This window comes from Protopterus annectens, chromosome 8.part0, assembly GCF_019279795.1.
Source record: "Protopterus annectens isolate FY-2018-M chromosome 8.part0, PAN1.0, whole genome shotgun sequence".
In the NCBI taxonomy this organism is placed as follows: Eukaryota; Metazoa; Chordata; order Ceratodontiformes; family Protopteridae; genus Protopterus; species Protopterus annectens.
In genome coordinates, this window is record NC_056741.1 from 244,166,118 (window position 1) to 244,191,180 (window position 25,063).

Here is a 25,063-nt window from a genome sequence, read left to right on the forward strand (position 1 = left end):
TGGCCGAAGTGGTTAGAAAAACATTTTATATAGCCCACCTAATCATGAAGTGATTCACATCTAGATCAGGGGAGTTCATCGTGCCTCTTTACTCATCCCTCATCAGACCCATAATTGAGTACAATGCCCCTTTTAGGATGTACCTTACCAGACACCTGCAGCAACTGGAAAGACCCCAAAAGTACCTCACCAAGAGGATCAAGGGGCTCAAACAGATGCCGTATGCTGCCCGGTTAAAGAAACTCCAGCTCTACTCAGTGGCATACCGCCTGCTCAGAGGCGATCTGTGCCTGACGTATAAAGCCATGTCCAACCCGGAATTAATGGACATGCTGCACCTCAGAAAATCCAAATCCCATCGAGCTACACGCTTGAGGGACTTGAACTTCAGCACTGAAATAAATAGGACATGCTGGAGGGACAGATTCATAACCCAGAGGCTCCCTTCACTCTGGAATAAAATCCCAGTCCAGGTTAGGCAGAGTCCCTCATTGACTCTCTTCAAGAGGAATCTTGATGAGTGGATGGGAGATCGTAGGTTTACCCCGGGTATCACTTCTGTGTCACTGTTAGACAGAGGCACAGTATACTAACCTTGAAAAAGGGCATAGCAAAATTAATTTAATATGGGTGTCGAAAGCCATACACACTCTGGCTAGGCTTATAAATGCCCTAGGGCAGATAGCCTAGTATGAACCTATGAACCTAAGACTGCACGATATTCAGCATACAAAACTTTAATAAATTTGCTTTTTGTCAATACAGACTTCATCAGAATTACCAAACCCACATTCTTGTTAATATTTAAATACAAAACTTCCAGTCACAATGTACTCTCAATTACTCAATTAATTATACTAATTAAAAAGTACAAATTCGTAAAGGACCATATAAACTATACATGTAAAAGAGAGACATAAGAAAACATTTTAAAACTTGCACCAAATTTAATCCCTAACCTTCAGCCTCCTGTCTTTTAAGAAACTCTTAATATTTATAGTTTCATTTAGGCCAGGATATTCATTGGCTCCTAATATTATTTGCGATACAGTTTCTCCAATGTTACGAGCTGTTAGGAGTGTGCATTGTGATTGGAAGTTTTGTATTTAAATACTAAGGAGAATGTGGGTTTGGTAATTCTGATGAAGTCTGTATTGATGAAAAGCGGATTTATTAAAGTTTTGTATGCTTAATATCGTGTGTGGAGACATGCGTGAATGGGCATACCTTCATTGAAGGTTGTGCATCAGGGCTGGCAACTCGGCACGTAAAAATCTACTGCCAATCATTAGCAGACCAGAGTTCTGTTGTGGCGATCCCTAACCACGAAAAGCCGAAAGACACAACAACAACATGTTTAATATCATGTAGTCTTATCTTTCAGTATTATGGGTTTTTTTTTTTTGTTTTTCTATATGTTATTTAATGAAAAGTTTGGTCAAATGAAAAGTTTTGTCAAAGTTCAAAACAGCACCTGCATCAACACAGAGCTACATTTCATGGAGCCTCTACCTCTAAGCCCATAAGGCAAGTCACCAGGCAATCCAGCATTCTAGTCATTGGAGACTCATTGTGAGACACACTGATGTCCCTCTCACCAGGCTGAGTAAGGAGAAAGCGACTGTCAGTTGTTTATCAGGGGCTAGGATCTGCCACATTACACGTCATTGGATAACAATTATAAATATGACTCAGTCATAGTCCATGTGGGAGTAAATTGACCTGAGACATACCTCCCTACACTATATGGAGAGAGACATCATAGAGCTCTCAGAATATGTGTCAGGCAGGTATGAGGTTAGCATTGAGCAGCATTTTACCTTATCCACGGATTATACCACAATACGAACAAAAGGTGATTGGCTTTAATAATTGGCTTAGTTTCTGGTGTCATTCCAAGGGGGTGCAATATTTGTCAGCCTGGAAGGAGATGGTCAACAGACCAAGCTGCTTTGCCAGGGATGGTCTGCACCTCTCCCCTCTAGGCTTTTGAATATTAACTTAAACATTGTCTTCCCCTATAGTGCCCTTTTTAGACAATGCCAAACTGAAAGTACTTCTGACATAGCAAATCAAAACCAAGAAAATCTAAAGGTATTACTGCTCAATGCTAGGAGCCTAAACAAAAAACTCCACTCCCTGGAAGCTCTCTTTACCCTAGAGAATGCTGATGCCTGTGTGGTCTCTGAGACATGGACAGCACACCAACAGTGCATGGTTATAATGCCTTCCACACATTTAGACCAGCTACTTTACAGGCAGGGACTAAAGGTGGAGGTGTCTCTATTTACATCAAAAATAAATATACTTTAAGGCTGGTCAAACAGGAGAATGCACTTGAGCTGCTCCATGTTCAAATTATAGGTAAAATCCAATTCCACTTCCCTGCAAGCTATAGGTCCCTCTCTATGACCCAAGAAACCCATACCATGTATTTAAACATATTAGAAACACTAACCATCCTACCCAATACCATATTCATGGGTGAATTTAATTACCCCACTATTAACTGGGAATCCTAAATGACATCAAATGTACATGCACAGAGATTCCTGTATTTTGTAAACACAAACTCCCTGAACCAGATATTCAATACACCATCCAGGGGAGCAACCATACTGGATCTGGTCCTTACTAATAGGGGAGGGTGCTGTACACCCCCTACTGTAATGCCTTCCCTGGTAAGGTCAGACAACAAAATGGTCTACTTTGAAGTAAAAATAAAACCTGGACCCCCAGCTAAACCGGGAATATTCAGAAACTATTCTAAGGCTAACCTCCTGTTATTAAGTGAGAGCCTGGCAAAATTTCAAGCCTTTATAAACTCTGAGAACACTTCTGCTTATGCAGAACTGTTCACAGAAACCCTATATAATCATGTTCATAGATGCATAGAGGCAACTGTACCCACCAGGAAGAAGTACAGACATAACTCAAAAAACAAACCACCTTGGTGGAATCACAAAATCAATCAGATATATAACAGGAGGAAGAAAATTATGGCAAAAATTAGGAAGGTCAGCACCCAGCAAGATAAAAGCACTCTCATTAAACTAAACAAACAACTCAGAGTAGAAATAAAGTCTACCAAAGCCAAAGTTGAGGTAAGTTTGGCCTCCCAGGCCAAGGACAACCACAAAGCATTCTTTAGCCATGTCTGCAATCTCAAAGGTAATACACAATTGTGTGCAGAGCTCATTGTAAATGGAGCCACCTATACTGACCCAGAAAATATAGCAAACCTCCTTGCTGATAAATTCAGCTCCAACTTTACTCCTCTCTCCCCCTCAACCTTGCCTCAGGAAATCTTCTTCTTCTTTCGGCTTTTCCCGGTTAGGGGTCACCACAGCATATAACCTGTCCACTCATGATTGGCAGTGGAGTTTTTACGGTGTTGAGTTGTCAGCCCAGCACCCAACCTTCCACAGAAGGGGCACACACACACACACACACACACACACACACACACACACACACACACACACACACACACACACACACACACACACACACACACACACACACACACACACACACACACACACACACACACACACACACACACACACTCACCTAGGGCCAATTTAGAGTGTCCAATCCACCTACAGCATGTCTTTGTGATGTGGGTGGAAACCGGAGCACTCAGAGGAAGCCCACATGACCACAGGGAGGGCATGCAGGCTCCACACAGAAGGCACCCCAACTAAGGATCAAACCAGAGAACCTCTTGCTGTGAGGAGGCAATGCTAACCACTGCATCACTGAGGCCGCCCAACCTTACCTCAGGAAATATCATCAAATATAACTGTACCTACTATCACTATGGAAAAGGTCCTTAATGCTCTGTCTAAGACCAAGAAAACTGCATCAATGGACCCAGACAATATCTCAGGATGCCTTCTAAATAGCATGGAACATTACCTATCAGAGCCTCTAGAATTACTATTTAACTGTAGCCTCCAATCAGGCTTCATGCCTCATGAATGGAGAAAGGCAACAGTCATCCCTCTGCACAAAGGTGGACCATCTACAAACCCTGGAAACTACAGACCCATAAGTCTCAGTAGTCTTATAGGTAATGCCATGGAAAGAATTATCATGGGGATGATCAACAGAGATCTAGTAAACCTCCAGACACTGAGCCCACCCCAGTTTGGTTTTGCCAATGGCAGATCATGCCTACTCAGCCTGGTGGACTTCTTTGAGAAGGTCACGAAAGCAATGGATGAGGGCAAAGTTGCTCACACTGCCTGCCTTGACCTAGCCAAGGCATTTGACACAATACCCCACTTGGGCATTGCTGACAAACCCAAGAGGTTAGGTGCAAACCCATATGTCACCTGGTGGATAGCCAACTGTCTCACAGACAAGACCCAGGATGTTAAAATTGGGGAGTCCACTTCTACAAAGAGGCCAGTAACAAGTGGAATCCCTCAGGGATCAGTCTTTAGACTGCTCCTTTTTGGCACTTGCTTCTCAGAAGTCAAGGCCAATGTCAGTGGTCTCTGGTTGACTAAATTTGCAGATGATTGTAAATTAGGAGCTGTCATTGAATCTCACACTGACACAAATGTTCTCCAGGAGGGGCTGACACAGACAAACAACTGGTGTCAGAGCCATGGACTAATACTAAATTCCAAGAAATGCATAATAGTATCCTTAGGGAAGTCATCCATCCCTGGTAACTATCATATTGACAACACACCCCTTAGAGTTGATCCAGTATTCAGGGACTTAGGGACACACATAGATGGCACCTAAGTCCAAGAAAGTTATTGTTCCACTGCATTTGGCATTCATCAGACCTATCATTGAGCACAATACCCCCTTTGGTATGTACCTAATCAGGCATATCCAACAACTGGAACATCCACAGAGGTTCCTCACTTAAAAGAATACAAAGTGTATATGTCCTGTGCAGTCCACCTCAAGGGCCTATCCCTGTAGTCTGTCTCCTACAGGCTTTTGAGGGGAGATCTATGCCTGGCATACAGGGCATTGTCAGACCTCACATTGATGGACCTCCTCCATATCCAGAAAACAAACAGTACTAGAATTACCCATTCTAAAGACTTAAACCTTGCCTGTGATATAAATAGGACCTGCTGGAGAGATAGGTATGTATCCCAGAGACTACTCCGTCTATGGAACAGGCTCCTCATCCATGTGAAGCAGAGTTCCTCCCTAATCCAATTCAAGTGCAACTTGGACAATTGGATGGGAAACCGGAAATTCATCCCTGGTTTGACACCTATGTCTCTGATGCAAACAGATAACCTGTAAATGGTTCATCTCCCAAACCCATGCTTACACTTATCAAGAGGATAAGAACTTGTCAGAGATTTAGGATGCATACTAGGCTTAAAAAGGCCCTTGTGGTCATTAGCCTAGTAAACACCTATGAACCTATGAACCTAATACCCAGCTACCTTTGTTCAGAGACAATCAGGAAGTAGGAACCACCAGAATCAAGAATATGTAGCCGAGGAAATTTGTGCAGCTATCCTGTGGCTCCAGATACCATAGCATAAGAACGGTGGGGGTTAACTTTATTTATTTATTTATTTTTTTTTTTTGGGGGGGGGGTAAGCCAATTCTGGAGTAAGGCAAGATCTGTTGGGAGTCTATTTTCCAGTCTAGCAAGATGCTTGTTAGATATGATTAAGACTATATTGTCAGCATAAAATAAAAGGATTATTTGTGGCACATCAGTAGGGAAGTCATTAGCAAATGGAGAAAATATGAGTGGTCCAAGGATGGAGCCTTGTGGAGCACTGTTGGAATGGGTGCCAGAAGAATAAATATTTTTTGCCCATATGTGAGAACAAAACCTCTGCTTGTCAAATAATTTCTAAACCGTAAATATACATTACCTGAGAAACCACTAGAGCTGAGCTTTTGAAGGAATAGTTCATAGTTAATGTTATAAAAATCCTTTTTAATTTAGGAAAATAGCATCTGTATAGTGCTCCTGTTCCAGTCTCCTGATAATAGACAAAAACTGCGCTTTATTCAGCTGCTTTTACTGTATTTGTGCTTCTTCCTACTTTATTACTTTATTGTGCGTTCGCTGCTTGCTCTTAAAAGTGTTCAATTGCATTTATTCTGCTGCATTTATTACTGCTTGTTAGTAGCCTCATTAAATTATAATTGTTATTCCAAGCCTCTTAGTTTTGGTTTAAGGATTTGAGCTTCAAGCCACTTATTTTACATTAACAAGTTTGTAGTTTACACTCTTGTGGGAAGAGAGAGTAGTCCTGCCCTTCTGAGCTGAGAATTGCTGGGTGAAATCTTATTGTGCCTGTTATTCTAAGTGCCTTTATTCTGGTTTAAGCACTTGGATTCCAAACTATTTACTTTACATTAAGAAGATATGTGGTCTAAACTCTTGTGGCAGGAGAAGATAGCCTACACATTTTTAAGCTGGAAATTGGTGGTTGAAGATATCTTGTGTCTGTTATTCGGAAGTGACTTAGTTCTAACTTAAGCACTTGGGCTCCAAAACCAGTTGTTTTACATTAGGATGTTTTGTGGTCTAGACTTTTGTGGTAGGAAAATATGCCCTTCACCCTTCTAAGCTGGGAATTTCTGGTGAATTTTGTTTTATTTAATCTGCTTTTTGCTGTTGTGACTGTAATTTGTGCACTTTGAATTTCTAGTACATCTGCATTTTATAGCATAGGCCACATATAGAATTGCTGAATCTCGACTGTTTGGTATCATTTGAGCATTAGAACCAGCACTTCACTGAGATACTAAAAGATCTGAGACATTCATAGCTTCCAACTAACTGTAAGTGTCTATTTGTGCTCTTATATTGCACTTTTAATTTGTACTTGCATTCTATTGTCTGTTTGAATTGTCTGAACCATTTTTTTTTGCCATATTTTACTGTACACTGTAATAGTTCAGCATAGTCCAGTTCCAGATTTGCTGTTTCTGGGTCTGCTTTGTAACTTCTGAGCATCAAACACAAGCCATCTTTGTTGGCAAAGGCCCTTCTCCACCCTTGTGGGAGGAGAGTGCTTGTATGGGTCCCATCTAATCTGATTGGACTAGAACTCGGAGAAACCATCCTTATTGGCTCGGTTGAGTTAAAAGGGTTATTTCTTGTTTTGTTTAACACTTGCATTTGTTTGTGTGTAGCACACCATTGTGCACTGCCCCATAGCAGCTGTTGGTTACAGGCGCAAATGTTTTGCTTGTTAAATTTTCCCTTAACACTATGCTTGTAGTCCTCCAGAGATTTTTCATGGCCCTGTTCTACTGACAGGTTGAACACTAAGCCTAGCCTCAGAGGTACCAACACACCTCTGATCCACTAGCCATTCCTAAGTGTGACCTCTTTTCCTGACCATATAAATTTATTTAACAATATGGATGGACAATTTCCCACAGTTTCTCCAGCCACCCTGGTCAACATGGGCATCCTGAGGCAGTGTAGCAACTGCCTCATGTTCACTAACAACCCTCTACTCCTAGTCCATACAAACTTAACACATGAGAGATGCAACTATATTAAGAACCTTGAATCCATACTCTCTAACACACCAGTCAGTGCATATGACAATGAGTGGGTCCTTCTCACCTCCTACTCCACCCAAACACACACCACACATACCTACATATGTGGAGGTCCTCAACAGAAACATACCTAAACACCAGAGACCTCCCAAATACAAACACAAGCATGCTACACATAATACTTCCTCTGAAGAATGCAATGCATATAATAGCTCATGCACCAGTGTCTCACCTGTCAAGCCTTTAAGGCAAAACACGAAACCATACATATTAGTCATAGGTGATTCCATCATGAGACACACACATGTCCCTCTCACCAGGCTGGATAAGGAAAATGTCACGTTCAGCTGTCTGTCAGGTGCTAGGATCAGCCATTACACATACACTCAAGTCTCTCAACAACAGGTACTGTTATGATTCCATCATAGTACATGTTGTTGTGAATGATTGAGATGTACCTCTCTAGACTATATGAAGAGAGACAAGACTGAGCTCTCGGATTATGTGTCTCATGCAGGTTTGTCCCTAGCCTTAAGCAGCATTTTACATTTGCAAGGAATGATGCCTCACTACAAACAGAAAATAATTGATGTCAATAATTGGCTTAGTTTCTGGTGTCATTCTAAGGGGATCTGGTATCAATCAGCCTGGGATGACATGATTACCAGACCTCAATGCTTTGCCAGAGATGGTCTTCATCTGTCACCCATGGGATTTTGGCTACTGGCTATGGCTTTTGCCACCCCCATAATGCCTTTTTTAGACAGTGTATCAAGGACAAAATTCCCAATGTAAAAACTCCATTAAAAACAACCTCAAGGTGTTAAATGCTAGGAGTCTTAACATGAAACTGCACTCACTGGAAGCAGTCATCACCTTGGAAGATGCAGACATTTGTGCAGTCACAGAGACCTTGTTCAAGGCTGTGGAGAGCACCCTAGCTATACGAGGTTGCACCTCCTTCCACATGTTCAGACCAAAAATTGAAGGAGTGAAAACTCAAGGAGGTGGTGTATCAATATTCATTAAAGATAAATACACCCCCAGATTGGTTAAACATTATGATTCCCTGGAGATACTTCAGGTGCAATTAACTGTTATTAGGACACCTATTCAAGTCATTGCCAGCTACAGAACCCCTCCATGAGTCAGGACATCCACTCTGCCTATTTGGATCTACTTGAGTCTATCAAAATACAACCGAACATCATGGTTTTGGGTGACTTTAACTACCCATCCATTGACTGGGTAAATTACTCATGCTCAAACTCACATGCCCAAAGGTTCCTTGACTTTGTTAACTCCAATACTCTGGAAGAGCTGGTTGACACCCCCACAAGGGGTGCCAACATCCTGGATCTGCTGCTTGCCAATATGAAGGACTACTGAGCACCCCCACTGCGAGGGCTTCCCTGGTGAGATCTGACCACAAATCAGTCTCATTCGAAGTAACTATAACACCTGTCCCCCACCCCCCCAGCAACTAAACTAAAAAACTTCTCCAAAGCAGATTATAACCTCTTACAGCATGTTATAAATAACTTCACTGCACTTCCCCCCTCAGATGGAACTGGCAACTATGCCAAGTTCTACACCAGTGCTTTATACAAACACCTGTATAACTGCATTGCTTGGTGGACAACTGCCATTAACAGGCTTTACAATAAAAGGAAGAAATTGCTGTCTAAAAGTAAGAGGAAGCAAACCCTGAAGTGGAAACACTCTCTCCTTGCTTAAACAAGCAAGTAAGACTACTTGTGAAGTCCTCCAAAGCAAATTATAAATCCAAATTAGCTTCCTCAATGAAGAACAACAATAAGGCATTCTTTAGTTACATCTGTAACCTAAAAAGAAAATCCCAGATTTGTGTTGAACTGGTAGTTAATGATACCACATGTGAGCATAGCTAACCTATTGGCAGACAGGTTCTGTGACAACCTCATTCCCCTGTCCCCACAACACGTACCCCATGACATCCCTAAAGAGCAGGTCATAACTGCCCTCTCTAAGGCTAAAACACAGCATCTGTGGGACCTGATAACATCTCAGACTGCATTCTACATAGGCTCCAACAAGAATTAGCAACACCATTTGGTACTCTTTTCAATCATAGTCTATGCATCGGCTTTGTCCCAGCTGAATGGAAAATGGTCATCGTTATTCCTTTGCACAAAAGTGGTGCTTTCACTGACCCTGGGAACTATAGACCTATTGGCCTGACTAACCTTATCTGCAAGGCCATGGAATGAATCATCATAAACCTTATCAGCATAGATATTGGTAATCTCCAAACACTTGACCCTACTCAGTTTGGAATTGTCAAAGGGAGGTCATGCCTGTTAAACCTGGTGGACTTCTTCGAGACAGTCAGCAAGACCCTGGACAAGGGGTATCTATCCATACAGCCTACCTACACTTATTCAAGGCTCTTAAAACTATCCCCCACTTAGGCATCATTGACAAACTCACCCACCTAGACATAAACCCTTATATCATTAGAAGGGTTGCTAACTGGCTCACTGATAAAACACATACAGTCAAAACAGGGGAATCCACCTCCAACAGACCTGTAACCAGTGGTGTTTTGAAATATATCTCTCCAAAGTACAAGCATAAACTATAGTTCTCTGGCTGACATAATTTGCTGATGACTGCAAACTGGGAGCAATCATACAATCGCCAAATGATGTCAACATCCTACAAGAGGGTCTTACACAAACAAATGATTGGTGCCAAAGTCATGGCCTTAAACTCAATGAAAAAAATGTATTATCATCTCTTTCTGTAAGAGCAATATTCCTGCTAACTACCACATCAATAGCAATACCCTAAGTATGCACTCAGTGGTGAGAGACCTGGGCACACAGGTTGACAGCAACCTTACCTTTGATCACCATGTCTCCACAGTGGTAGGAAGGGCATTCTATATTGCTCATTTCATAAGTAAGGGAATTTCCTCCAGAAAAAAAGAAGTTATAACCTCCCTGTACTCTTCCCTCATCAGGCCAATAATTGAGTACAATGCTCCTTTTGGTATGTACCTTTCCAAGCACCTGCAGCAATTGGAGAGACCACAAAGATTCCTCACAAGGAAAATTCAAGGTCTTCAGTATCTGTCCTATGTGGATTGTCTAAAATCACTGTTACTTTATTCTGTTTCATACAGACTACTCAGACATAATCTCTGCCTCACATATAAGGCAATCTCTGACCCTGCTTTATTGGAAATGCTGCATACCCACAAGTCAAATGGTACACGGTTTACTCATTCTAAAGACCTTAACCTAGTATGTGACATTACTATAACCTGCTGGAGGAACAAATTTGTCTCCCAGAGGTTACCACACCTTTGGAACAGACTCCCACTTCATGCCAAATGTAGCACCTCATTGCCTCTATTCCAAAAGCAATCTGGACAATTGGATGGGTAACCATAAATTCACCTCAGGGGTTCCACCTGTGTCCCTCTTGGACAGGGGTAAGATGTGCTGATCATGGAAATAAGGGTAGAACTTGGCTAGATTGGTAAGGGCCCTAGGGCCATTAGCCTAGTAACTTCCTATGATCGTGTGATCCTATAATATGGTCAGCAAGGGTATATATGGCAGCAATAGTGACATATTTTGATCTGTATCTCTGTTGCCATTCAGATAGAATGCTATAAGTTTTAATGTATTCATAAATTTGTTTATATACATTTTTTCTAGGACTGTAACTAGACAACATTTATTTATTTATTTATTTATTGACATTTGTTAACTGGATTGGTCCAGCTGGGCTTTTGGCCTGTTTTCAGTGGAGACCCAAGGAGAAAAGCTCCAGCAGAGACAGTATACGGAAATAAAATGGTAACAATTACATTTACATATGATAATATATTAAAAATTATTCAAGAACAATACAAATACAAGACAAGGAATGCAAGCTATTTTCGTTATGTCTACCCTACAGAGTAGAGATTATTTACATATTTACACACAGAGATTGATCGATCAAATTTGAGTATATAGTACAATTTGTTACCTCCAGTAGAGGGATTACTTTGCTGAAAGGAGGGTGGTTAATAAGGATGGTGTGCTTAGGAGGGAGAAAAGAGGCCAGGTTGGGGCTTTACAAGGACAGATTTTGGTGTAAAACAGATGGCGTTTGAGTTTTTCCTTAAACTGGACTGGGTGAATGGTGGAACATATTTCACGAGACAGTTTGTTCCAATTATGGGCAATGGAATGTTTATATAAGAGTTTGGCTCCTGCTTTTTTTGGTTGGTAGGTGTGTAGTAGTTGCTGATTAGAGGTATGAAAAGTGCAAGAAGGTGTGTAGATAGAGATGAGGGAAGAAAGAGCTGGGCAAGATGAAGGTTTGTAGAGAATGAAACGTAGCATTTGTAGTTGTGATAGTAACAATGTGTGGGGGAATTCTAGCCAGTGTAGGGATGAAAGGGGTAGACAGTGATATGTATTGTAAGGAGAGTTTGTTATGAATCTAGCTATCTTATGGTAAGTTTGTTGGAGTTTTTTTAATGTTGTGGTTTGGATACTTGTGAATATAAGGGCACCATACAGAAGGGAGGGGAGAAGGAGAGCTTGAGCAAGGGAGAGTCTAGCATTTGGATTTAGAAGTTTTTGTTACAATATAGCAAACCTAGTTTCTGGTTAGTCTTTTTTATACATTGGAGAAGGTGCATATTACATTTGAATTCATCATCAATGATGACTCCTAAGAGTTTAGTGTGAGCATCAGGTTTAATAATTCTGTTATTTGAGGAAGTGATATAAAATGAAGATTTGTGGTGAGTAAGTGAATGGGGGAGAAATAATAAGAGCTTGTTTTTTGGGGGACTGAGGATGAGTAGGTTTTCAGTAAGCTACTGTTCAGTAGATGAGAAGGTTTGTTGAGTGAGAGCATGGAGCTCAGAGATGTCAGAGATGGAGATGAGAGTAGAATCATCTGCGTATTGGATGAGGGAGGATTGTTTACATGATGTGTGTAGGTCGTTAGTGAAGATGTTAAAGAGGAGGGGACCCAGGATGGAACCTTGGGGTACTCCTGTTGGGACAGATAAAAATGGAGAAGAGGAAGAGAGCCATTTGACAGACTGCTGCCTGCAGGATAGGTAGCTGGAGAAACAGGAAAGGGTGGAAGCAGATAGACTGAGACTAGCAAGTTTAGATAGCAGCAGAGGATGGGAGACAGTATCAAAAGTTTTGGAAAGGTCTAGGAAGAAGCATGAGATAAGTTTATTGTTATCTAGGGCCTCAGTAATGGTATGAGTAAAGGATAGGAGGGCAATAGTTGTGCTGTGGTGGGGCTGAAAGCTGTGCTGGGTAGGTGTGAGAAGATTTTTCTTCTAGAAGCATTGTTGTACAAGATTATTGGTCTTGCCTCCCACTTGACCAATTTATTCTGTTTAGTCTTTTTACCATTATGAATGTCTGTTACTATTTTTTTTTTATTGTATTATACAATTTTCCTTCTACTAACAAAAATAGTTTACTAACAATGGAGCTTTTCTCCCCGGGCCTCCAATGAAAAATAGTTTTATGCCCAGTCGGACTCTCCCGGTAAACAAATGCTCAGATCTGCTCTGAGCTACAAAAGAATGGCATTAAATATACTGATCTCAAGGATATTGCCAATATCCTGGCAGATCGATTCAGTGCCAACTTCACCCCCCTCTCACCTCCTAAATGGCCCATCTCAATACTGGAAGATTGCCAAATTCTGGTAATAACGGCCACACGAGTAAAAAACACACTCTCCAAAGCTAAGAATACAGCATCCATGGAACCAGATGACATCCCAGGCTGTTCTACATGAACTACAAAATGAACTGGCACCTCACCTAAGTGTCATGTTTAATCATATCCTCACCTCAGGCTTTGTGCCCCCTGAGTGGCGCACAGCTACAGTTATCCCACTCCACAAGGGGGGATCCAACTTGGATCCCAGGAACTACCGTCCCATTAGTCTGATGAGCCTGATCTGCAAGGCCATGGAACGTATTATCATGGAACTTATAAACAAAGACACTGGCAACCTTAAAACACTGGACCCCACCTAGTTTGGGTTCGTGACGGGCCGATCTTGTCTCCTGAACCTTATTGACTTCTTCGACTCAGTCTTCAGAGCTGTGGACGAGGGTAAGGCAGTCCACACAGCCTACCTGGACTTCGTCAAGGCCTTTGACACCATCCCCCACTCTGGAATCATAGATAAACTTACTAAGCTGGGCATTAATCCCTGCATCACTCAATGGGTTGCCAACTGGCTTACTGACAGAACCCACACTGTAAAAGTAGCTGACTCCAAATCCAGCTCCAGACACGTGACAAGTGGAATACCTCAGGGTTCAGTCCTGGGACCTCTCTTGTTTGGCATCTACTTCTCTGAAGTAAAGGCCAACACTAAGGGACTCTGGCTAACAAAGTTCACAGATGACTGCAATCTGGGAGCCATTATTGAATCCCCAAATGATGTGGATACTCTACAAAAGGGCCTTGCAGAAACAGATGCTTGGTGCCAGAGTCATGGGCTCAAGCTCAATGCCAAGAAATGTATAGTTATCCCATTTGGGAAAAAAACACGTACCCATGAATTATCACATAGGTGGCAGTACACTAAACACTGAAAGTGTGATAAGAGACTTAGGGACACAGCCGGACAGTGGTCTCACCTTCAATAACCACATCGCCACAACAGTCAGGAAATCCTTCTATGTGGCACACCTCATCACTAAGGGATTTTCATCCAGAAAAAAGGAGGTCATTGTCCCACTGTATTCATCCCTCATTAGACCCATTATAGAATACAATGCCCCATTTGGTATGTACCTCTCAAGACATCTGCAACAATTGGAAAGGCCGCAGAAATACCTCACTAAAAGAATCACAGGCCTAAAGCAGATGCCCTATGCTGACCACCTTAAAAAACTCCAGCTATACTCTATCGCATGTAATGGAAAGAAATAAAGTGCCCCAGTTTGGTTAAGCACTCCCATTAGTCCCGGCTGTTTGTGAAAAAATATTCTTTGAAAATAGTTTTTATCACATAGAATCGGTTGCCATGATACATTAAATATGTGGAAAACCACTCCTTGTTTAAAAAATTAAGTAATGTGAATGCTTAGCAAACTCTTGCAGATATGATTGATATAGAGGAAGGTTGGTTTTCTTCTTCATAATAAAACTAACTGCAGTTGTAGTAATTTTATTAGAAATGTTTTATGCAGCAAATCATCTACTGAGTAGTGAATGTAGGGAGGAAGTGCCTTTTTTTTAAATATTAACATGATTAATGGTGCTACTGCACATGGCCTGGGGTTAGGTTGTAAGCCATCTTTGAAACTGCAGATCTGTTGTCTCATACTCTTTTGAGTTTGCAATGCCAAATTACTTTTATAGAAACTCCCTTTGACTGTCTGATTGTAAAATGAATGTTTGTAATTTTGTGCCTTTGCCTGAATGAAAAATAAATGTCTGTAATTTGTGCCTTTGTCCTTTGTCATGGCTGAAAAGGATCATTTGACCATCTCATCTATTTGTTTAAAACATACATACGTACATACATACATACATACATAGATATGCATAATAAAAGCTGGTCTTTTTCTTTAGTTGGGGAAATATTTTGGCAGCAGTTAGTTACATTCATATGCAACTGGAATTCTTCAGCTTGTGATTATGCCTAGTAATTATCTGATATGTGCAGTAACACAGCATTATTACTCAAATCTGTATTACAAATAATGAATCAGTTGTCATTTTTTACATTACTGTGGAAAACTGCTACTGAAGAAATGGAGCCATTTTGGGTAGAGGTCTTCATACTCTAAAATGTACAACTAGTCAATCAATGAGACTGAAAATGATTAGCAATAATTTGTTTGCTTGCAGTTTTACAGGATGAGTTTATGTCTGAAGTATTAACTTTATGTCATCATCCCGCAGCAAACATTTCTGAGAAATACATTTAAGGATGTGCATAGGAAAGTTCTGTGGTATACATGACTGCCATTTCACACCTAAAACCACCAACGACTCATAATATCACATGAATATAGTCAGTAACCATAATGTTCTATTTCGTGTACAGTGCAGTAGCATTTGTGAACCTCTGTGGTACTTCCTGCACACAAGTAAGCAGCAGAATCTTTCATACGTAAGTCTGCAGACTCAAGGAAAAAATGTGACTCGTTAGGTCTGGTGGCAGTGAAGTGCTCAACTCTCAGAGGTTTCACCAGATTTACAGCTGTAGAGAGAAACATAAACTGCAGTTCTTCCCTTGCGTTCTGTTTGTACCATAAGATGTCAGGATTGTCATGGCCAGTAACAACACATGTTAAATTGAGTGATCCCCCTGTTCGGCTTATAACATGCTTGGGATGTTGGTGAACTCTCAGTGCTTCAAGACCTTTAGCAAGAAGATAAAACAGATTATATAAAGTTTTATAGCACACTATTTCTAAAAATATTATCTTAATATATGCGTGCATGTGCTTGTATGTATATATATCTACGTGTGTGTGTGTGTGTGTGTGTGTGTGTGTGTGTGTGTGTGTGTGTGTATGTGTGTATGTATATACAGAAAGAGAGAAAGAGACAGACATTTTTTTCATGCAGTAAGAAGTTATCTGCATACAAATCAGAATTACATAACATAAATAGAATAATAAGTAATACAGCTGTATGCTAACATTCCATTCTACCAGATCCAATAAATAAAAAAGTAAAAAACAAAAGACTTAGGTTAACAAAAATACTTGACGGTTTACTTACAAGATATAAAGAACAGCAGAGTATAGTTGAAAGACAACATGTTATGATGGTCAGTACACTATAGTGTCCCATCAAGGCTTATTGCGTGTGTATATTAAACTATATATACTGTGAACACCCTGATGATTGGTGAACACCATAATTTAATCAGAAGGAGTTAACCTTGTCAAAAGGAAAAAAATGGTTTTGTTAAAAAAATGTGTAAACAATGCACATTGAATAAACATGCCTTGCAAAAGCTGCTTTGGTACATTTCCTGTACCAGGCTAATTGCATTTCCCTCCCACTAACTTGTCAGTGTCTTTATCTGTAAAAAAATGAAGGAGAAGTGGTCAGTGACTGTTACATGATCACTATTATTCTACATATAAATTTTAACATTCACACTCCATTTTCATCATGCTAGCATATACAAGAGACAAAAGTCAGTGAAAGCATTTGTATCATATGCCAGGAGTTTTATATATTTCATTATATGTGTGAAGTAATAGTGCAACTATATATATTACAATGGAACTGTTTACTGTGTTCACACTCAATGCTTCCTAGCATATGTTACAATATCTCATATTGGAAGATAACTCGATATGTGTTCTAGCGGTTCCCTATTATATCAGCGAATGCTTAAAAGAGCGAATGCTGTTTGATCGGCCATTTTAAATCGAAACCGTGAAATAACGAACATACGGAACAGCGATTTTTTTCCCAGGGAAAAAAATCGCTGGGCCGTTTTCGGGACTTTGCCATTTCCTCCACTGTGGTGCAATCTCAGATTTAGTATATTTAAATGGGTAGGTGTGGGGCGTACAGCCCCCCCCCATCAGGGGGGTGCAGGGTGAAGCTCCCGACTTTATTTTGTGGTGTTTTTTTTTTACATAGCAGCAATTTTTTTTCCCTAGGAAAAAAATCGCTGTTCCGTGTGTTCGGCATTTTGCCATTTTAATTTTTAAGGGTCGATTATACAGCATTCGCTATTTTAAGTGTTCACTGTTATAATATAGATCCGTTCTAGGAACTTGGATTAAAACATAAAAAATCTGCTTTGTTCTGAAAGCATGCTAACCACCAAGAGGTACAGATCCAGGACTGCTGATGCTCATTCTTTTGTCAGTGGGGCTGTTGTTTATATTTGGAAATGTTCTAACTCACAGAGAAAGCTGCCTCAAGCACCATGCATTTTTCCTTCATTTTTAATGATGGACTTGATAAACTCTATTCACACTTGAAGCAGCAAAGCAATTTCTACAAATACTATAGATAAAAGAAAAACAGTTTGCTTTCTCAGAGACTGTAAGTTAAAACTGCTAATCTGTCTGTGTGCCATTTACAGCCATAGATATTTTATAGAGATTTGGTAGAAGTTAAACAACAGCTTTCTCTATAAAGTGACAGGGATAAGACTATTTAGTTTGCTTCTATGATTTGACCTGATTTTCATTTATATAAAGTGTTTTTATTTATTCACTTATACCAGATTGTGGCTGCTTTTTATTTATTATAAACAGCAACCTCATAGCATTGGTGTGACTGATAGCATCCATCCTTTATGAAGACAGACCATTTGGCTATAAGTTACTATGACTTAATATATTGGTTAGCTCACTGGAAGAGTGTTCATTAAATGAAACATTAGGGCCAGATTGCTCTGGCCAGTGGCAGTGAGTACTGAGAATTCAGGAAAAGGCTGCTGACACTGGAGGGTTATCAGTATACCCTATTAGGAAACATTGCATGTCTGTGTATGATAAAACAGTTTTGCCAAGTCTCAGTTACTGTAAATAAACTTGCAATAGAAGGCAATGGATTCAGACTGAGGGGAATAAGATCCTTTAGAACCAGTTATTAATGCCATGTTCTGTAGCTATGCAGTATAAATCAAGAAAATTGGAAAAAAAAACTGCACTGGAGCATAAAATTAATGTTCAAGGAATTAAAAATGACCAGGTAGCACAAGAACACAGAAGGTGGTCTATATAGCAAGGTGTATTGCATGCTCATCTTTCTACATTGGAAAAACAAACAATAATCTAAATAACTGAATTTATCAGCATGTATATAGCATGTCTAAAAAGATAATAAACCTGCCTTAGCCAGACGCGCCTTAAACTGCCCCAGCTTTTCTAAGTTCTTCATTTTAGAAAAGATTGACTCGGTGGCATTTTCTGGCAATTAGCAGAACCATTTAGTCCACCATGAAATGTTATGGCAGTTACTTTTGGATGATACAAACCCTCCCAGGTTGAATGATGCTATTTCTATTACAAGTGTACTTAAATTGAGAGCATCCAGACTATGATATACTTTTCATGCATATGTTTTTTATTTGTAGCTCTATGTAGTATTTTTGATATATTATATTATATCTAATGGCATTATACTTTTATGTATGATTGGTTAACTATGGGGGTGTGTTAATGGATGATCTCTGAGTGGCCAAGGTTCTGATTTATACCAGGAGTGGTACTCACTTTCTTTACTGGATTGGTTCTTTTCTGTGGGTGTGTCAATATAACTGTTTTTAACTGGATTATTCTATTTTTCATCCATGGTTCTGATGATATCTTTTCAGACGAAAGTGTTCAACCATGTATTAGATTGTTTTATTAAACTTCTGAGTTCTTGTGCTACCTGGTCGTTTTTAACTCCTATGCAGTATAAAGCTTATTTGGCTATGGCAGATATGGTAGTGCGCATTTGCCACAAACTTTCCAGCCCAATCACCTCCTTGCATAATACTTGATTGCTGTGGTACAGGATTCAAGCCCCATAACCTCTGTCCCTTGCATATTTGGTATCAGCCATGAGGGTTTGTGGTTTTATTAAGAGATATAGAAATTTGCTGACAAGGGACAAAAATGTTTGGTCTTCTACACAGTTATCCTTTCAGAACCCACTCAGTCAATTTTACAACATTCTGTATATTAAAGAACATTGTCAACATGACTGAACTGTAGCTTCAAGTACCTGGGAGGGATACCTGAGGAGAAGGGAATTCTGAATGAAGAGGTCAAAGCTAGAATCAGAGGGGGCTGCAGTCAACTGGCACAGAGTATCAGGTGTAGTCTATGACAGAAGAATGCCAAAGAAGCTGAAAAGTAAGGTGTACAAAACAGTGGTGCAACCAGTACTATTGTATGGTACAGAAACCTGGGCAGTAAAGGCTTAGCAGATGAGGAAGCTAGAGGTGATGGAAATGAAGTGCTTGAGATGGGTGGTAGGATGCACACTGTGGGACAGATGAACAAATGAGGACATAAGAGCAGAAACCAAAGTAACTCCAATTGCAGAAAAGGTCAAAGAGAACAGATTACATTGGTTTGGGCACATGTGCAGAAAAGCAGAAGCAATCTGGTGAAGAAAATTACAGGAAGAAGGCAAGCGGAAAAGAGGACGTCTAGCAAAGAGGTGGATGGATTGTGTGTGAGAAGATCTGCAATAGTCAGTGATGACTGTCAAAGAAGGTAGGAGTGTGGTTGAATCGAGATATGATGACAGTTAACATGATACCCTGAGCCCATGCTGAAAATGGGAAAAAGAGGGTTGATGATGGGGATGATGATGATGATGATGATGATGATGAAAGGACATTTTATGGCTCACAAATGTTCATTCTTATCTTTTGAATTTCATATATGCTTAGACCTTTGTCTTATTCAGACCATTTTTAGGGGACATTTCACAAGTTTATCCTTTCATTGTTTATAGTTAGTTAGATAGTGGATCAGGGTTTTCCCTCATATGATTGATGCTACCACACCCTTACCAGATTTTATTCATCCTTTGTTCTACCACTGCTATTCACATTAAAGGGTCAGAATTTAAGCTGCCTTTGTTTTTTAATGAATGAAGATTATGATAATGTCAAAGTTTTGATTTTCTTTGGCTCGTGTTATTGTAACTTAGACACTAGGGCATTACAAGAGAAGGATAGCAGTACAAGTTCTTTCCTAGCTTACTTTCCTGACCACTTTTTCTATACTGCATAATTTATTATTGGTAGATATTTACTGGACATTTTTGTTACCATAGTTATAACTATGATTTACCAGAGATCACTGGGTAGTAATAACCCTGTTGGATAGGTGTTCTTTTATATTAAGTTTTGATTATGTGGAATGATGGAAGGATACATCATCATGAGCATGGTGATGGTTTAAATCCTAATTACAAATAAAATATTAACTCTCTGTCTGTGCCTGATGAAATCTGGATCTTAGATGAATGCACTTACTTATAGGTATTCCTACTTCACATGTCTGTGTGTGTGTGTGTGTGTGTGTGTGTGTGTGTGTGTGTGTGTGTGTGTGTGTGGGTAAACATACACACACACACACACACACACACACACACACACACACACACACACACACACACACACACACATATATATATATATATATATATATATATATCTATATATATATATATATATATATATATATATATATATAGATATATATATATATATTCATTGACATTTGATTACCAGGAAAGTCCTACTGGGTAGGAGTTTTTAGTATTTCTTGGGATATATTGTGAGTTGACATTTTAACCTTGTATATATAAAATGTTGGTGTTACATAGGGTAAGGTCCCTTTAAATGTAATGTTGTATGATTGCTGGGGATAACTTTTGGAAATAGTTCTGAGGAAGTCCCTAGTGGGGGATGAAAGCGCTTAACTCAACGTTTTTATTCAGTGTATGCAATTGCTGCTTGGTATTTTTCTATTGTTTATTGTGGAACATTTCTACTTGGATTCTGGAATAAAGCTGTGTTTTTATCACTCACTGGTGTCACATTGTGGATTACAAAGTTTGTACTGTTACGTTCTCTTGTTTTAGTACTTGGTTGGTGACACCAGGGAATGATGGAGAATGGAGCTATTGACAACAACCATGATGTTATGGATTTATTGGGAAAAATTAACCAGCAGCTTTCCCAGCATTCGTTGCAGATTCAAAGTCTTTTGGAAAACCAACAAGGGCTCAGAGATAGTGGAGGCAGTTTGGACCTGCCACTTACTCAACCTACACCCAATGTAAGTAATGGAGGTAACTTTGATGGTATGACTGGGTTCAGGGATGCTAATGATGTTCCCTGCACTTTCCAGCAATGGAGATGCCAAAGTTTTAATTTTAATGTACAGAATATGGATGCAGTTCCCAAGCCATCTTTTTTATCTTTGGCAGACAGACTGAAATGTTTTGAGAAGTCAGTGTTGGAATATAAAAAACTCCAACTGGAGAACAGTTACTTGATGCATAATTTGGAACTTGGACAAGTTCCACGAGGTTTGCGTGTTTGGTGTTATCCGAATGGAGCTAAGGGGAATCCCGACTTCGTAAAAGAATTACACAAGGTATTTGACCATACTGGAATGGAAATATTAAGACTTATAATTAAATATAACAACATGAAAATTGAGAGTTTAACAGCAGAATTGGATTTACAGGGTGCATTAATCAAATCCGATTTTATTTTCGACCAATACAAAACAAATTATGACAATTTATTTGGGCACATTGACAACATTTGTGCCAACATTTTTTCACGGAAGATATCAAAAATCAAAAGAGATATAGCGGAGTATGGTAATGGCAAGGCCTGTATTGACGTGTCAGCAAGGTAACGCTGAGGTCTCATCCAACCACAGTGAGGGTGATAACAACGGGTTGAGATCAGTGCTGACGTCAGCAGCAAGCAACAAGTAGAGTGTCCCTTTAGAACAGGAAACACGGCGGTCGGAGAAGTTGAGAAATCGGGAACCGCATTACAATTACCCCAAATATTAACATGGTATGAACAATCAATCCAGGGACTTTATGAATCAGGGTGCATGACCAAAATAGTTGAACCATGAAGGTTTTCAGCGGATGAGATGGACATGGCTATCGGGTTCATGGAAGGTAACTTGATCGATGGAGAAAATGCTAACACTTTTGCAGACATTTTGGATGGTTCCACTAGTTTGGATCATCCTCTTGTGACTGATATGCAAACTTGTGTTAATAGCATGGATCAAAATGTAGATGATTTTGTGGTTGATACTAACAATCTTTCAGTCATTGGTGTTATTACTGGCAATGATATTGGTATGGCAATGTTATATGATAGTTGTACTTTAGAGGCTTTGGTCAATGATTCATGTGGTGTTGGTAATATGAAAAGTAATTTACCCCGCATTATTCTTAATATCAGGGGTGATTTCAAGTCTATAATTACTCAATAAAAAATATTAATACCCCTATGGCTGATTTATTAGCAAAAGGATACACATTTGTACCTAGTAGAAGGGTTAAAGTAGCGGAAACCTTATTAGACTTAAAAATGTTTACGAGAAAATTAAATCTTCAGGTTTGGTTTGATAATAATGGTTGTAACAATTTGAATAATTATGATATGGTTGACACCCCAAGATTAACTAGATCAAGTACGTTTAACCCTCCCTTATGCAATATTATTGGTATTTTTAAAAAAGCTTGCAAAATGGATGTGAGGGAAGTTTATAAAAGTAATTGCAGTGTCATGGGTGACAATTTAACTGAAAAAGAAAAAAAGTTGTTTGATGATATTATGAAGGATGGTGAAGTACGTTATATGAAACCAGATAAGGGTAATGGGCTGGTGATTATAGATTGTGTTGATTATTCCAACTACATGGCTACACTCTTAATGAGTGATACATACAAAGAGGTTTCAGCAAATGAAATTAATATTTCACATTGTAGATTAGATATTGCTTTAGAGGACATGTTATTGGAAGGGCAAATTGATTTGGATTCACACAAATACATGAAAAATGAGTATCCTGTCATTGCCACCATCTTTGGGTTACCCAAAATACAGAAAGGGCTTAATGATTTAAAATTTAGGCCCATTGTGGATGCTAAAAGAGGAAAAACATCTTTCATAGGTAAATATCTAGATCATCATTTAAAAAGAGGGTTGCAACATTTTAAATATATATGCAAAGACTCATGGGAATTTCTTGCTAACTTAAATGGTTTATTATTTGATGAAAATATGTTATTGGTTACTATTGATGTGTGCAATTTTTTTCAGTTATACCTCAGGATGATGGTCTTAATTGGTTGGAAATACAGTTAGAAGCAACAGACATGTATGACCAGGATAATATAAATGCCTATGTAGCTCTTATGGAAATGGTTTTGAAATATAATTTCATAAAATTTGAAGGCCAATACTATTGCCAAGTCAAAGGTGTGGCCATGGGTGTGGCTTGCACCCCATTTATGCAAATTATGTCATGTAATTCTGGGAAAATCAATATATTTTTAAATCAGAATATTTGCAATATATAAAATATTTCACAAGATTTTTGGATGATATTTTTTTGATTTGGACTGGCACTGATGGTATGTTAAATTAATTTTTTGAATACATTAATAATACTGTTGACAGTTTTAAGTTCTCCCATGCATTTAATGACTCTATTATTACCTACTTGGATGTGGAGGTTAAGGTTGACAGAGTTGGTAAACAATTGATTTCAAATTTTTTTAGGAAACCAACATTTTCAAATTCTTATTTAGAATTTAATAGTTGCCACCCCACTTTTCAGAAAAAATCTATAGTTAAGGGACAATTGATACAAGAATGACATCACTGGAAAGTGATTTCATTCAAGAAGTGGATTTTATCCAAAAAATGTTTGAACATAGGGGGTATCCCTGGAATCTCTTGGAAAATGTAAAGGGGGGAAGTATTTAAGAAGCGGCAAAATGGTTGGTTTGTTCCCATTTTGGGTTGAAATGTAAATTATATTATGATAAACCACTTAAGAGACAAAAAGAATAATTTTCCCATTGGATGCAATTTCATTACAACATTTAATAAGGATACACAATCGATATGTAAAATTTTGGAGAAAAATTGGGATTTATTGTCTTTAGACAGGAATGTAGTTAAGTTGGTTAATAATTGTAAAAAAAACAAACTTTACATTTGGAAGGGATAGGTGTTTGAAAAACATCATGGAACAGGTGGGTAAAGAAAGAAAAAATATACATACTTTCAAAAAAGTTGGGAATGTAAAATGCGGTATGTGACCACAATGCCCTTTGGTCTTAACCACTTCAGACAAATTTATTTTGAATGGAAAGGCATTATATATTGGGGGGTATTTTAATTGTCAAAGTGAAAATGTAGTCTACCTGGTGAAGTGTAACTCATTTGCAGTATTTTATGTGGAGAAAACTTGTAGGAAGTTCAGGGCAAGGATCTATGAACATACATTAGATATTAGACATAAAAAATATTCTAATGCCCTTAGTAGACATATAGTGGAGTTCCCTAGTCATGCTTTTAAATTTTTAATTTTACAGCAACTAAAAATAAATGAACAAGGAAATGTGCCCATGGAGGTCCTTGAAGTGTGTAAATTGAAGTGGCAATTAATGTTGGATGCCACTAGATACCCGGGTATTAATGAAGCAGTAAATATTAGCTGGTTTTTGAAAATGAAAAATATATATGGTATTTAACCTTGTAGGTATGTTTTGAATAATAATTTAGTACTTAAAATGCATTTTGATTATTTTTACACATACACACACACACACACACACACACATATATATATATATATATATATTTATTTATATATATATATATATATATATATATATATATATATATATTTTTTTTTTTTTTAATGTTTTTAGTATTTCTTGGGATATATTGTGAGTTGACATTTTAACCTTGTATATATAATATTTTGGTGTTACATAGGGTAAGGTCCCTT

At 38.9% G+C, this 25,063-nt stretch overlaps 1 protein-coding gene and 1 gene segment (V, D, J or C); one reads left to right on the forward strand and one right to left on the reverse strand.

Moving 5' to 3' along the window:
* Positions 1-15,514: 15,514 nt before the first annotated feature.
* LOC122808014 lies at positions 15,515-16,356 on the reverse strand. The segment is given in 2 exon segments: positions 15,515-15,933; positions 16,299-16,356. Coding segments are annotated over 2 exon segments (390 nt in total).
* A 5,651-nt stretch (positions 16,357-22,007) lies between these two features.
* The window catches only part of LOC122808728 (T cell receptor alpha chain MC.7.G5-like), a 284,866-nt gene continuing 281,810 nt past the window's right edge, over positions 22,008-25,063 (forward strand). The window contains exon 1 of the mRNA XM_044079720.1: positions 22,008-22,205. Coding sequence (XP_043935655.1) covers positions 22,178-22,205 — 28 coding nt within the window. The 5' untranslated portion in view covers positions 22,008-22,177. The remainder of the gene's footprint in view (positions 22,206-25,063) is intronic.